This window comes from Amyelois transitella, chromosome 4 (assembly GCF_032362555.1).
Source record: "Amyelois transitella isolate CPQ chromosome 4, ilAmyTran1.1, whole genome shotgun sequence".
Taxonomy (NCBI): domain Eukaryota; kingdom Metazoa; phylum Arthropoda; class Insecta; order Lepidoptera; family Pyralidae; genus Amyelois; species Amyelois transitella.
The window spans coordinates 10,013,147-10,028,268 of NC_083507.1; the positions used below are offsets into that span (position 1 = coordinate 10,013,147).

Consider the following 15,122-nt stretch of genomic DNA (forward strand, 5'->3'; position numbering starts at 1 on the left):
TATTTACTCTGACATTGATAAACTTATCGCAAAATTGACGCAAATTGAAAGGTAGACGCTTTGAATTTTTATCTAATATTTTGCTCAGAGTATTTTGTCAGTGACGGCGAGTCTCTAAAAGATCAACTTTTTCCCAATAAAAGGAAACAGCGATTCATCAAGTTGTCAATACTAAGTAAATAAAACACGAAATGAGGTTTCATAATTGCTCCAAAAACTTCTTTTGATCTTGACTTGATCGCGACGCAATCTGTGACAAGTTATCGCCCACAAAAATATTTTCGATTGCTTGGATTTAGCGGCGCGGATAACTTTGTGTACTTTATCCGCAATTACAGTTTTTATTTGAGTTAATTTTGTTCTAACACCTTGATCGGATCTGAGATATTCGGGTGAAAGGTCAGTTTAAAAGTAATTAATACAAATGATGAAGGTAAATGGTGTTTGCTATTTCATAAGTCTAAGCTAAGTTAGTTCATGATACTACTAAATAGGGATACTTAGGTATACATGCCGCCTGTGGATCCGATAGTTACCTAACTAATGCTCGCAATACTCTAAGTTACTAGGGTACTCAATTTCAAAGTTACTACATGCTTATATTCCTGTTAAAATTTATTTGCATGCACTTAAGTGAACTGACACAAGTACATAAAACTCTATTGAAGAATAAATTAAAACTTATATTTCTGCTAAAGAAGTGTCGATACGCGTTTAGTAAGAGTATGATGTTTAAATAGATAAGAAATTCGATATACTTTATGATATTCGACTGTAAGGGTGATTTTCAATTAACAGAGTTTAAACTTTTTTATTTTTGTACATTTCATGAGTAGATAAACTTCGGTCAAATAGTTATTTATATTACGTCTAGAGGGTATTTCTCATCAAAATTTCCCTTCGCTAAAGTAATCTGCACACCGTGTGCTTGATATTGGCATAAATATAACTTTATCCCTTGCTGGGTAGACAGAGCCAACAGTCTTGCTAAGACTAAAATTCCACGTTCAACTGTTTACCGTAATGCCACATTTTTAATGTAATTGAGATTCAAATATAGGGACAGGTTGCTAGCCCAACGCATAAAAGTAAATTCCAAAATATTAGCCCATCCCTCAGTCGCCTTTTGCTAAATACATAGGATGGAGATGGAGTGGTCAAATTCTGAACCAACTTCACATCTTACACGAAAACGATAATTAAGTGGCAGACGCAAAAGAAAGAAGCAGTGATCGCAAGAAGTAAAAAGATGTAGTCTCTGTCTATCCCTCCACGAAAAAGGCATGATATGTACGAATCGCTACAGTATTATACTTATCTTTTGCTATCGTCTGGAGGGTGAATGGATGCTCGTAGATTATGCATCAACATTAAGATGATGACGATGATACTAGATCTACTTTGAAAATTGAAAATGCAAACATATATGTATTCAATCACGTCTATATCCCTTGTGGAGTAGACAGAGCCAACAGTCTTGAAAAGACTGATAGGCCACGTTCAGCTGTTTGGCTTATAATAATAAAATTCAGATTCAAATAGTGACAGGTTGCTAGCCCATCATCTAAAAGAAGTACACCAAGTTTATAAGCCTATCCCTTAGTCGTCTTTTACGACAACCTTGGGAAAGGATGGAGTGGTCCTATTCTTCTTTCTATTGGTGCCGGGACCCACGCTTCGTGTAATAGCCTGACTCACCCAATCCAATATCCCTGGTCAAGGGCTTACTCCAGGTCCTCTCCAGAGTGGCGAGGATGTAACCGGGACTAAAGACAGGAAGAAGAAGAGGATGACAGAAATACAGCGCACAGATAATGAATCGGCGTTATATTTAACTGGACATTTCAAAATTTATTTGACACCATTCGTTTCACAGAAAATTAATTCTAACGCTAATAAATTTAACTTAATACGAGATTATTAATGTTAGTGCAGTTTGGACCGGCAAGCTGGCATCGCAGAGGACGGAAAATGAGATAATAGGTATAGGTACCTACTTTTGTTCACAAAAATGTTAAATTATGTTTTCAAAATGATATGAGACAAAGTATGATGTGAAAAAAACATAATTTAACTGCTTAGTCGTGAAAATGGTGAGGAAATTTCAGAAAATAAGTAACCTACCTATGTCATTTCTAAAGGTCTAGTCTACCTGTGTACCACATTTCATCAAAATCGGTTCTGAAGTTTTTGAGTTTTTTCTTTACTTACACACAAGTATTTTCTCTTTATTATTAGCATAAATGTGGATTGGCATAACATCTGCAGATGAAAATATCAATAAGCAATAATTATTTTTCTCTATATCTATTTTCGGTTAAAATAGCAAAAAAAAAATAACATGTATTTACTCTGACATTGATAAACTTATCGCAAAATTGACGCAAATTGAAAGGTAGACGCTTTGAATTTTTATCTAATATTTTGCTCAGAGTATTTTGTCAGTGACGGCGAGTCTCTAAAAGATCAACTTTTTCCCAATAAAAGGAAACAGCGATTCATCAAGTTGTCAATACTAAGTAAATAAAACACGAAATGAGGTTTCATAATTGCTCCAAAAACTTCTTTTGATCTTGACTTGATCGCGACGCAATCTGTGACAAGTTATCGCCCACAAAAATATTTTCGATTGCTTGGATTTAGCGGCGCGGATAACTTTGTGTACTTTATCCGCAATTACAGTTTTTATTTGAGTTAATTTTGTTCTAACACCTTGATCGGATCTGAGATATTCGGGTGAAAGGTCAGTTTAAAAGTAATTAATACAAATGATGAAGGTAAATGGTGTTTGCTATTTCATAAGTCTAAGCTAAGTTAGTTCATGATACTACTAAATAGGGATACTTAGGTATACATGCCGCCTGTGGATCCGATAGTTACCTAACTAATGCTCGCAATACTCTAAGTTACTAGGGTACTCAATTTCAAAGTTACTACATGCTTATATTCCTGTTAAAATTTATTTGCATGCACTTAAGTGAACTGACACAAGTACATAAAACTCTATTGAAGAATAAATTAAAACTTATATTTCTGCTAAAGAAGTGTCGATACGCGTTTAGTAAGAGTATGATGTTTAAATAGATAAGAAATTCGATATACTTTATGATATTCGACTGTAAGGGTGATTTTCAATTAACAGAGTTTAAACTTTTTTATTTTTGTACATTTCATGAGTAGATAAACTTCGGTCAAATAGTTATTTATATTACGTCTAGAGGGTATTTCTCATCAAAATTTCCCTTCGCTAAAGTAATCTGCACACCGTGTGCTTGATATTGGCATAAATATAACCTTACACAGGAGAATTTTAATGCTCCGTAATAAGTTATAAGACCGACTTAAGAAATATTATATAGAATGAAATGAAACGTCAAACTGTGCCTACAGCGGATTTAATCCAGCATGAACTCTTTGTCGCTGATAAAGGTACGCGCACATTAGGACGGGCCTTAGCGGCGACCAGCCGTACGGTAGTGCATAACGCTACTATTGGTTTAGTAGGCATATTTAGTACTAGCGACCCGCCCCGGCTTCGCACGGATGCACAGCCGATACGAAATATATGTATCTCTATTAGAACTAACTAAAGGACCGCCCGCAAAGCGGCTAACTAAGTCTTGCTCCCGGCAAAAGTGTCACTTCTCGTAATATTTTAATTTCACCATAACTTCAAAACCAAACGTCCAATTTTAATCATTCAAAGACCAAATATTATCTACATAAACTGTACTTATTGATGAAATTATTTATTTTGATAAGGATTAATAGCATGAGTAAAAAAAACGCGTTTAAATGAGACCAAACAAAAAATTCAACTTTTTTAAATAAAAATGTGGTTGTTGTGCCTCACTCGACATAGATAGGTATAGTGTGTCGCGGACTTTTTTGTAGATATTTATAAGATCTACAATTAATTAAAACATTTTATGGTTCTATCTTTTGTAGTTTAGGCAGCGTACGCAAAATAAGTAACTTTTTGGTTGATTTTTTTCAGTTTGTGTCCGAAAAATCCAAATATATTACGGAACCCTATTTTTTTCCAAAATAAAATATAGTCTATGTTACTCGTGGATAATGTAGCTTTCGAATGGTGAAAGAATTTTTAAAATCGGTCCAGTAGTTTTTGAGCCTATTCATTACAACCAAACAAACAAACTAACAAAGTTTTGCTCTTTATAATATTATTATATATTATATAGTGTAGATATGTGCCAATGCCAATGCACTATTATTACGATTATCTGCTTTACACGGTTTACATTTAAGATCTATATTTGCAAATGACGTCCGTCTGGTCTAAATTTTGTTCGACTGTTTCTTCTACACTCCCGCTTTGGATCGTAGATATAGTGATAAGTACTTTGGTTGTGTGGACGTCATTTAGAGATACCTTATGTAATCTTGAGAACAAATCAATTTTCATTTTAAAAAATTGAGGTAAGGGCCACATAACTGGCCCAGAATCCGGACCTAAATTGCCTTGGTGCAAGGGAATGGAAACATTGATAGATAAATAATTAATAATTATGTATTAGACGAATAGATTGGCGGTGATAGTCTACGATAATTCCTAAAATACACACTACGTAATTTTTTTGTCATGACGGCGGTCCTGCATATTGTGCACGTACCTTTACAGCTGGCAATAATTTACGTAGATTCATATTCCGTTGACGGTACAGCCGTCTTTCACGTCAGACTAACCCTGTTAATGACGCGTTTCAACCGCTGAACATAAACTGGCCTGTAATACAGAAATTTAGCCTTATGTAGGCGGGATGTAGGCACTGATATAATAAGCGTCGGTAATTAAACATATCTAGATATACTTGATAGTCCTGTGATATAGACAGACGACATGTGAGTTTATTGATTGATGTATGCGATAATTAATTGTTTCTTAACTATTTTTTGCCCATGGCTTGGCTCTTGTGGGTATAAACTTACTTACATTAGTGTGTACTTAATTTTTTTTGCGTTGTTCGCTCAGTACTTTGAGCTGATTGTTTTTTGCTGTCAGTCAGTCACTCACGCAGTTTCGTAGAGAAATATTGCGTGTTTTTAAACTTATTAAGTAGCTTGACCTACATTTTCGAGGCGTGACATGTATTTTTCAGCGGAAACAGGCTGCAAACCAGCCAATAAGCCTCCGGCCACATGTGGCCAAATCAGGGAGCCGTGGTAAATTCAGGCTTTTAATTTAAACAAGCCTCTCTTATTAAAATCTGTTTTTGAACCTTCCAAAAAAAACATACTGAAATAAAAGAATATAAAAAAAACAATGATTGAACTATGTATGTCGAACCAATCCAAAAACACAAAAAGTTTGTTTTTACTTAAAAGTTAAAAAAGGAAAAGAGTCATACGTGTATTGTATGGTATATTGTGATATTTATTATCTAAAAGATTCAAAATGTCAATGCTGCCAGCCTTCTGGATACACTCCCGCAGGTTGGTAATTATCTTTTTTTATAAGTAGTTTCATTATGTAATCATTAGGTCATTTAGATATTGTATCACACATGATACAAAATATTAGAAAAGTCATAGAATTTTTAGTAATGTTTCTTGTTTTTTTGTTGTTAAAAACAAAATTCATCAATTAAATTGTGAAAAATATAGCTTCGTTAGTAGACGAGTGATTCTTTTTTTTACAGCGTATCATTTTTTATAAATGGCCAGTTCTAACCTATTAAAATCTCAGATAATAAAAAAACTGGAAAAATATCACCTTTTTAAAAATGTTGTTCTAATTAAAAAAATATATTGCAATTTAATTTGATTTATATTTATGAAGGAGCACATAACATGTTAGGGATGACAATTAATTGACACAAATGTATTATTTCATAAGCATGTGTCTACGGTTTTAATCCAATCTGGACGGATCATAATTTATTAAAGAATCTAAATACATAATCTATATATATAAAACTCTTCCGTTACTGAGTGACTGACTGACAGACAACGCACAGTCGAAACTACTGGTCGTAGACAGCTGAAATTTGGAATGTAGGTTCCTTGGGATATGTAGGGGAGCACTAAGAAAGGATTTTTGGAAATTCAACCCCCAAGGGGGGGGAAAAGGGGTAAAAACGTTTCTATGAAAAATCTTATTCCTTGGGTTTATAAACTTGAAACTTGGCATGAACACGTACATAGGCAAGTAAATATGTTTGACATTATAAGTTTTTTCAAACTACCCTCCAATCGTGATTTAGGGGGTGCGATTGGGTGACTGATTTATTAACGCACAGCCGAAACCGCTCGGTATAGGAGTCTGAGATTTTGAACAGAGGTTCCTTTAGTAACATAAGTGAGCACTAAGAAGGGATTTTTGAAATGTCAACCCCCAAGGGGGGGAAACGGGATAAACTGAGCCGGGGCTGCGGGAAAGTTCTAACGAGATACCGTGGCCCCGGAACGCAAAGGGCAACTGAAGGAACGAGGTGGGTTTTAGTCAGTAAAAGTCTGACACTCCCTTCCGTTCCACCCAGAGCGGGAGAGGTCATTTGATGATTTCCCATCCTTAAAAAAAAAAGACTTTGTATGACAACTTTCAGTCGTCTCTTTAACATACATAATAACATACATAATTATGTACATACATGCATAACATTAATAACATCACACCTTTAAATCCCTATTTTGTGTTAACACTACCCATACAAACAGCTACGAAATTTGTCCGCATCCATTTTCACCTAAATTCTTAACGTTAATGAGATTTACTTTTTATTATCAGGTCAACCTAATAGCCTCACATGTACGTATAACTTCGTAAGAATTTTCTTTCAACTCCTAACCGTTGAGGAGTTGTACCTTCCATCATCAGCTCATTCACATGGGATGATGACTATCAGACGCAAATACTTAAACAGATCTATGAAATTGTCAAAAACGTAATTGCCTGTAAATTTGAGGTTTGCCCTTGATTTCCCTGGAATACCATCATCAGATCCTGACTAGGTAACAACGGGACCAACTTGAAAGTATACTCTACCGAACAAAAAAAGAATCACGTAAATCGGTCCATAAATCTCGGCGTAATCGGTATGCATAAATAAAACACCCGAATTTTATTTTCTATTAACTATCACGAGTTGTCTCGATGCTCGATAGATGGCGTTGGCATCGAGATAGATCGCGCTATGGTTTCGTTACCGTCATTTAGCTAGGTAGCGTAAAATATTTTAATTTATCGTGTAATTTTAGCAGCGCCCCTAGCGGACATACGCGAAACTACATATTACACACTACAAATATTTTGATTTGAAATTATTATTCGTTTGATTCATTAACTTTTAACTTGACTTATTTAACTTATTTTACTCTCTATTTCAGTTAATTTTTGATTTGTTGATTAGATTTGATATTTTTGATAGTGATAGGTGTCGAAGTGCGAGAAGTCTAAATATTGGTTAGTAAAAAATACGTATCAGTTGCGGAAAGCAGGATGGCACTAAATAGGATGGGATGGGACAGGATAGGACTGGACGGGGCAGGACGGGACACAACAGGTTGGGACGGGACGGAACAGAACGAGAAGAGACGGGACAAGACGGGAGAAGCCATATGAATTTAAACCAAATATAAACATAAAACAGCCCCGCACGATACGGGATAAAAAAATGGGTGAAATTTTATGGCGTATCCTTATAATATAAATACATTTGCGCGGGCGAAGCCGCGGGCAAAAGCTAGTGTCTCTATAAACAAGATTTCTATCATAATCGGTCCCTCAGTTTGGCTACAAACAACAGCTACAGACCAGATAAATACCACTTTTTCAGTGGGGCTTAGCGTCCTCATTTACTTCGTCCAAACTTGCTGCCACCCACGTAATCGCGTAACCAAAGACAAATCTATAAATAAAAAGTTTGGGACCCAGAAACAATTCCACAAGCAAACCAATTGGTTAATCAAACTCTCGCTACCTACCTAGAACTTCCAACTCGGTCGCAAAGGAGTAATTTCCGAATACCACGGGAAATCGGGTGAAACTTTGGAAAAAAATACACTTACATTAATAAAATATTTAGCATACAACTGAGAAAATGTTGGTTTATTCTTGTGAACGTAATAAATTATGGAAACATGGACTGTACCTCGATATTTCAAAAAAGTTTTTATGACAAGGAAAAATCATTATTTATTTTTAACATGGCGTACGTTGGTGGCACAAGTTGGGGGCATTTAGAATTAAGTACAGAGTATCATAGTTTAAATGATACTTTTGTTTAGAGCTTAGTAATCCTTTTTTATATATTAGAGTTTTATATCAGTGAGGATGTATTATTGACCATTAATTTCATATGTACATGGGTTTTTTTTTGTAAACGGTTTTTGGTCTTCCAAATAAATAAATACTGTTACCCCGGATAAAATACTTGGTATTTCCACGAGATCTGCGTTATATAACAATGCGCGCGTGCAAAACCGCGGTAATAGCTATAGAAATCAGATAGAATTTCGAGTGAGCATCCTATAAGAGTTAGCTAAATGTTTTTGTATAATGTTTCTCATTCAACTGGTTTATTGTATAGTGAGTTTGAAATCTGTACTTAAGTATTTGATGTTAGAATTTCTATTTGATGTTATTTATTCGGCTGTATGTTTGTATGTTATCAGTATTGATGAGATCCTAATTAGTATTAATGAGAATATCAATAAATAATAAGAATATTTTTATAAGAAAATATTATTCAATACGCAAACAGGAAATATTCGGGAAAAATATCTTTCCTTAATAACGAGGCGGGCGTCCATTTAGCTGGGATGATATTGGCACTACATTTTTCTATTAGGAGGACCCTTTCTGTTTTAACCCCTAAACCTTATACACGGTATGAAATGATATTAAACATCATTTCGGAAAGCTTTCCCTGTACAGTCCATAACATATGAAGGTGTATTCAGGAATATACGTCCGTGAGTCCAAATTAGTGTTGTAAATACGAAATTAAGTTTATTTGTTTGTTACCTCTTGATTTGAATTAATCTTCTTGAAATATAGCGTACCGTATATATTATTAAGAGACTAGAGAATGACATAGGGTTCCTTTTATCCCGTTAAAAACTTTTGTTCCTGTGGGATTTGCGAAAAACCTGTATTCTTTTGTAGTTGGCGTTAAATTTGTCGCTTTTCTTAGGTGGCGTTTTCTTCGTTGCTTTTTGTAGGTGATGCTAATTTCAATGCATTTTTCGTAGATGGCATTAAATCCGTCGCTTTTTGTAGATGGCGGTACATTTACGTGAGCAAACGCGAAGTAAAAAATAGTTCTATTTACATAAAAGATTTTTCGGAAAAGAAATATCATACATATATGTTATTCCTGAAGTTAGATACCAATATGTATAGATACACCGTTTTTTGCTTGTGTAATCGAGGTTTGAAAGATTGAGTTGTTTTTGAGTTCGTTCATTACAAATACGAGTAAGTATACCAATCTCCCTTTTTTATATCCCTTGACGTCAACCAAGTTGTTAAACCATACGACAATTATTAAGCGATATAATAATATCCTATAATAATGAATAAAAAATTTTGAATTTTGAATTTTTTTTTGAATTTTTGAATTTTGAATTTTTATAAGTATGGATATACCATATTGATTTCGTAGTAAGATGGCTTTGAAGGCAGACACTATGGATTTTTTTTTCTCTGCCTACCCCTCAATTATCCCTCAAGCGAAGATTCGTGATGTGTAACAATAATATAAGGTATATTGTATTATTTTTCATAGTAATATATTTTTTAAAGAATCCATAAAAATATTCTTCTTTTAAATTCGAATAATCCCTTCTGCAGTATATAATAATTCTCTTTTAACTGTAATATCAGGTGGGTGCTATAATAAAAAATGGCGGCTTTCAAACCCACATCATGCAGTGCGGATTTTTTGAAGTCATATTAAAAATATGCATAAACCGTACAAAATCCGAAGCCACGTCAGATTTCCCGTCATAAAATATCTACATTATGTTTTTAGGGTTCCTTAGTTCAACTGACAGAGCACTCTTAACTTATAAATATGTAAAAATGTTAATAAATATATACAGAACAGATTACACAGATTGAGTTAGCCTCGAGGCAAGTTCGAAACCGCGTGCATGCGGGGCTGCGATCAAAATTATTTTTTTAAATATATATGCAATTAATTTTAAATTATAATAGTGATTCATACGGTATATATAACATTTTAAGCTTTGGATTTCTAACTGCCATGTGCTTTACATAACCCTTTAAACTTTCATTGCTAAAACAAATTAAACGAATTAAGTTAGATTTAAAATTATAATATAATACTTAGTAGGTACCTTTATGTATAAGTTAGTAGGTCTACTAATACGTAATAAATGTTTGCAACATCCCAAAGGGTAAATATGAAGATCTGGTATATAAATTTAAGAACTTGTTATACTCATGTTAAGCAAATAAAAAAATTGAGTTTGAATTCAAAATAACGGAACCCAGCACTGACTTGGCACGCACTTGGCCATTTTTTACATATAGCTTTTGTAACCGCCTATGGTGGGGTTGGCTCGCAATATAAGGAAGACCTTTAATTGGATAACAGATTATGTTTCAGGGCTCGAAAGGGACTGCCGAAATTTCATGAAATTAACCTACGAAACGGGGCCTTTCGCAGAAATGATGTTATATTAACAAAATATTGGGACTTGTAAACCAATAACATTTATTTTTGTGCCGCTGAAAATAAGTGAAACACTCGTAACTAAATTGACTTACGTAATAATATTTTGGTTTGACTTGATGAAAGTCATTGTATTTCCCAATTTTCTGGCAATTTAAGGTTTTCAAATTAAATGTTACCAAGTCAACCAAGCCTACCCGAGAAACTGGCAGGATTGAGTTCTAGAATGTGAATGAAGCGAAAGAAGTATACAGGGTAAGCGGAAAGATGTAGCCTCTGTCTACTCCTCTGTGAAAGAGATGTTTTTATGTATGTCATGTCATGTTCCCGTGAAAGTGAAAAATCTCTATTCGTTATAAACGTCTTCAGTCTTTTCAAGACTGTTGGCTCTGTCTACCCCGCAAGGTATATAGACGTGACCATATGTATGTATGTATGTTATAAACGTGGCTTTTGAGTATCATGGCTCTGCCTGCAGGCTGGCATACCGTTTAGAAACTCTTGCAGGATATATTTAGTTACTTTAAAAAATTAAATTGACGGCCTCTGTGGCGCAGCGGTAGTACGCTTGTCTGTGACACCGCAGGTCCCGGGTTCGAAGGGCATGATGAGAAAAGAACTTTCAGATTGGCCTGGGTCTTGGATGTTTATTTATATAAGGTATTTATTATATAAAATAGTATCGTCGAGTCAGTATCTCGCAACACAAGTCTCGAAATTACTTCGAGGCTAACTCAATCAGTATAATTTGTCCTGTATATATTTATTTATATATTAAAAAGGCACTCACCTTCCAATGCTGATGAAGCACATATGCATGATGCTGGCTGAGCAGGCCAGCACGTCGCAGGTCACGTACACGTTGCACCACACCACTCCCAGGGGCCAGTAACCTCCAACGAGAAACAACATGTTAGGAGGTTATTCACACATACATACATACATATATATGGTCACGTCTATATCCCTTGCGGGGTAGACAGAGCCAAAAGTCTTGAAACGACTGAATGGCCACGTTCAGCTATTTGGCTTAACGATAGAATTGAGATTCAACTAGTGACAGGTTGCTAGCCCATCGCCTAAAAAAGAATCCAAAGTTTGTAAGCTTAGTCGCCTTTTACGACATCCATGGGAAAGAGATGGAGTGGTCCTATTATTTTTTGTATTGGTGCCGGGAACCACACGGCACTTATTCACACATATAGTTCCTTAAGGTATAGATAGAAACAACAGTCGTGCAAAGACCTGTAAGGCAACATTCAAGTGTAAGTTTATTTATAGTGTCGCATCGTGTAATTTTTTTTTTTTAATAATTTTTGTGCGTTTGACCTCAATCAGCCTGGTGGTTAACAAGATGAGCCCAAAAGGGGTGCACGTGAATTCAAATATTGCTTATTCTTTCTTGCCTTGAAAATCCCCAAGTTGTATGCACCGGGAAGAGAGATGCGGGAAGATTTCAAGTCACAGCAGTTCGCATGATAAAGATTTGGCGAATCATAAGGCGCGAAGGGTGGGGGTATCGACCATGTACGTTGGGATTCCTGCCCACGCCGCGTCGTACGATATTTGAATGGTCAGGGAGGTTTAACGTACCTATCCCATAAACATGGTCAAAATGCGCATTCCGGACTCCTACTTAGCTGACCAGAGGATAAAACGAGGAAGAAGAAGAGTAGTATTCGGATAGATAAAAGATTTCTGTTAGAATATGTGCAATTAAGTAATTTGGAACTTTTTTATTTTTTATTTGTCGTTCCCCGTGATAGCGGCGCGTGCGCTGCCTCCGCAACAAAAGAAAGTCACATCTTGACATCCGCTACATTTTGTAAGAATATTGAAACTTTGAATTCGTATTGGAATGTTGATTTGACAATATACTGTAAACTACATTATTGATAGATACAAATTTATGCCTGAATTCCTAAAAAATATGCCGTGGATTATACCCACGGCATATTTTTTAGGCGACAAAATTAAATACCTCGCATTCAAAGGCTCTCATGTGAACTACATTCAATACGTATACGAAATCTTTACCTTCTTCACGGAACAAGGTATATACTCACGAGTGTTATATGTTAACATATAAAATTTTATTACTTATCTGTTTGATAGATCAGAAAAGGTAATATTTTTGGGAACAAATTTTTGTAATGTTTTTACTTACCAGTTTTCTTTTGACTAGTTGTTAATTAATGTTAGTGCTTTGTCATTCTTTGTTATCTTGAAAATTCTACCGCTAACCAGACGGCAGTTAACAGGCACAATTCAAATGGAATGAAAATAATACTGCATTATTATCAGCAAACCAATTAACTGATAATTTTTGGCTTAATAAGTCGTCTTTCACACCTAAGTAATTTTATTGATTAGTCAGTATCCATAACCACTCAAACTATTAAAAAAAAGACAAATAAAATCAAGTAAGTCCTAGCTATTATTGACAAATGTTTGACTATTTATATAAATATAGTTATACGTGTGTGTCTTATTAAAGGAAGTACGGCTAATAGTGGTATTATTAATAAAGTAGATTTTGGAGTTAAAGCGAATAAACAAAAACCGGTGAAACAGATCGCACATTATTACCCCAGTTTCAAACTTGAGTTAAGCCAATATTTGCAGTAAGTTTCGGCTAATTTCGGATGTTGGTTCCAATTCCGATGGGACGGTGTTCTGTCTCTGTTTAACAATTTGTAGAAAATGACAAATCTATGTATGATCTTACTGGCTGTTATTTGATCCTGTGGGATTTTGTGAGAAAGTGGTACATAAACCGTTGCGAAAGATTCTTTTAATTGCATCTATATAATTTTATGTGGTTGCATATATTACCAAAACAAAGAATATTACTAAAATGAATTATTAGTATAATGCCAAGAGGCAGAAGACTAGTAAAACACATTATTTAATTACTCAATATTGTCAGAACGCATTGAGTGACACGAAGAGATGTGATAAAATGAATTGTCGATATTTGTTTTAAATGTCTGTATTTAAGTCTGAAATTAAAGAGGCAATTCAGGCTTTTGACTTTATACAATTAAGTTTTATTAAGATATGTACTTTTAAAGATCCTTACCTAAAAATCCTGGAATGGCACCCATAGGCATCACAAACAAACTGACCAGCAGATCAGCTATCGCCAGCGAAAGCAGGAAGTAATTGGTGACGTTCTGCAAACGTTTGTCCAAACATACTGCCAAACACACCAATATATTGCCAACACCACCGGCCACTATGAACAATATTACAAATAAAAAACTCCAATCATATTGCGATTTATCACTATCACTCTCCGTTATATTCCTGTAATTCCAACTACACTGAAAAGCGTCAATTGTATTATTTACAACACTGCTATTCGACACGTCGATGTACAACGTCCTATTGAAATCACTCGTGCACAAGAGTTCGTTCCATTCACAGAAGTCCAAACTTGGTAAGCGTAACCACAGTGTTTTTAACGCTTTTTCGAAAACCACTGTGAACATGTTCAGCTTAAATCCAGTGTTACATACAGTATTGTTATAAGAATCCATTGTATCATTGACACAAGCGTTGCAACTATAGGATGTTTCATTTTGTATGTCGATATTTAGTTTGCAGTTGAAGTAAACGGGATTAGGGCCTGGGTCACAATCGATGCCGGTACCAATGTCTCCGCATCCTGTCTGCGTGTTGAGGTGGCAGCTGAGGTCGGGTAAGCTCGTGTATAGGAAGGTGTAATTCGTCATGTCCCGGCCCTATGTTTCTGGACGAGACTAGGTGACATCCGCAGGCATCGTTGATTGACATTACGTAGCTTTCATGGCAAATTGGGCATCTGAAACAATTGGAAATGAGGTGAGAAAAGATTCGTAAAACTATATCTATTGTAAAACTGAATTTACTAGAGCGTAAATAAGTTTGTCTTTATGTTTAAACTAAAAATAGACATTGATTTTCAGAACAAATATTCAGGTACAGTTCGAATCATCAATGGAAAAATGTATACAGCCCTAGGCGCCGTCTAGCTTAATACATTTATATGTATTGTAATACATATAATACATTTATATGTATTGTAATACATATAAATGTATTAAGCTGGTATACAAAGTTAATATTTGTTTGTGATTTGAATATTTTAACAAATTATATTTCAAACATTAGCATGTACAAATTGCAAGTACAATTAATTACTATCTTAACATTATTTATTATGGTTATAAATATCGGTCGCCGAATGAGAATTAATATATTTTTTTAATTATCAAACAAAATATTAATGGTACCTGCTCATAGTATACGTAAATTCAAGTGGCAAGAATACCTGTAAATGTTATTACAAATATAACAACGTATCATTCATAAAGTTATATTAAATATCACCACGTATCCCGTGGGAATGCAACACGTTATTCGGAAAACAAATAAACTCTGGGGTCCTATTTTCACGAAATGGAAAACTTTCGTATT

The 15,122-nt window shown here is 34.8% G+C and overlaps 1 protein-coding gene across 1 annotated transcript in view; it reads right to left on the reverse strand.

Moving 5' to 3' along the window:
* LOC106140700 (alpha-1D adrenergic receptor) overlaps positions 1-14,398 on the reverse strand; it is a 34,023-nt gene extending 19,625 nt beyond the window's left edge. The window contains exons 1-2 of the mRNA XM_060954378.1: positions 13,744-14,398; positions 11,452-11,554 (exon numbers count right to left, since the gene is read on the reverse strand). Coding sequence (XP_060810361.1) covers positions 11,452-11,554; positions 13,744-14,398 — 758 coding nt within the window. The remainder of the gene's footprint in view (positions 1-11,451; positions 11,555-13,743) is intronic.
* Positions 14,399-15,122: the final 724 nt, after the last annotated feature.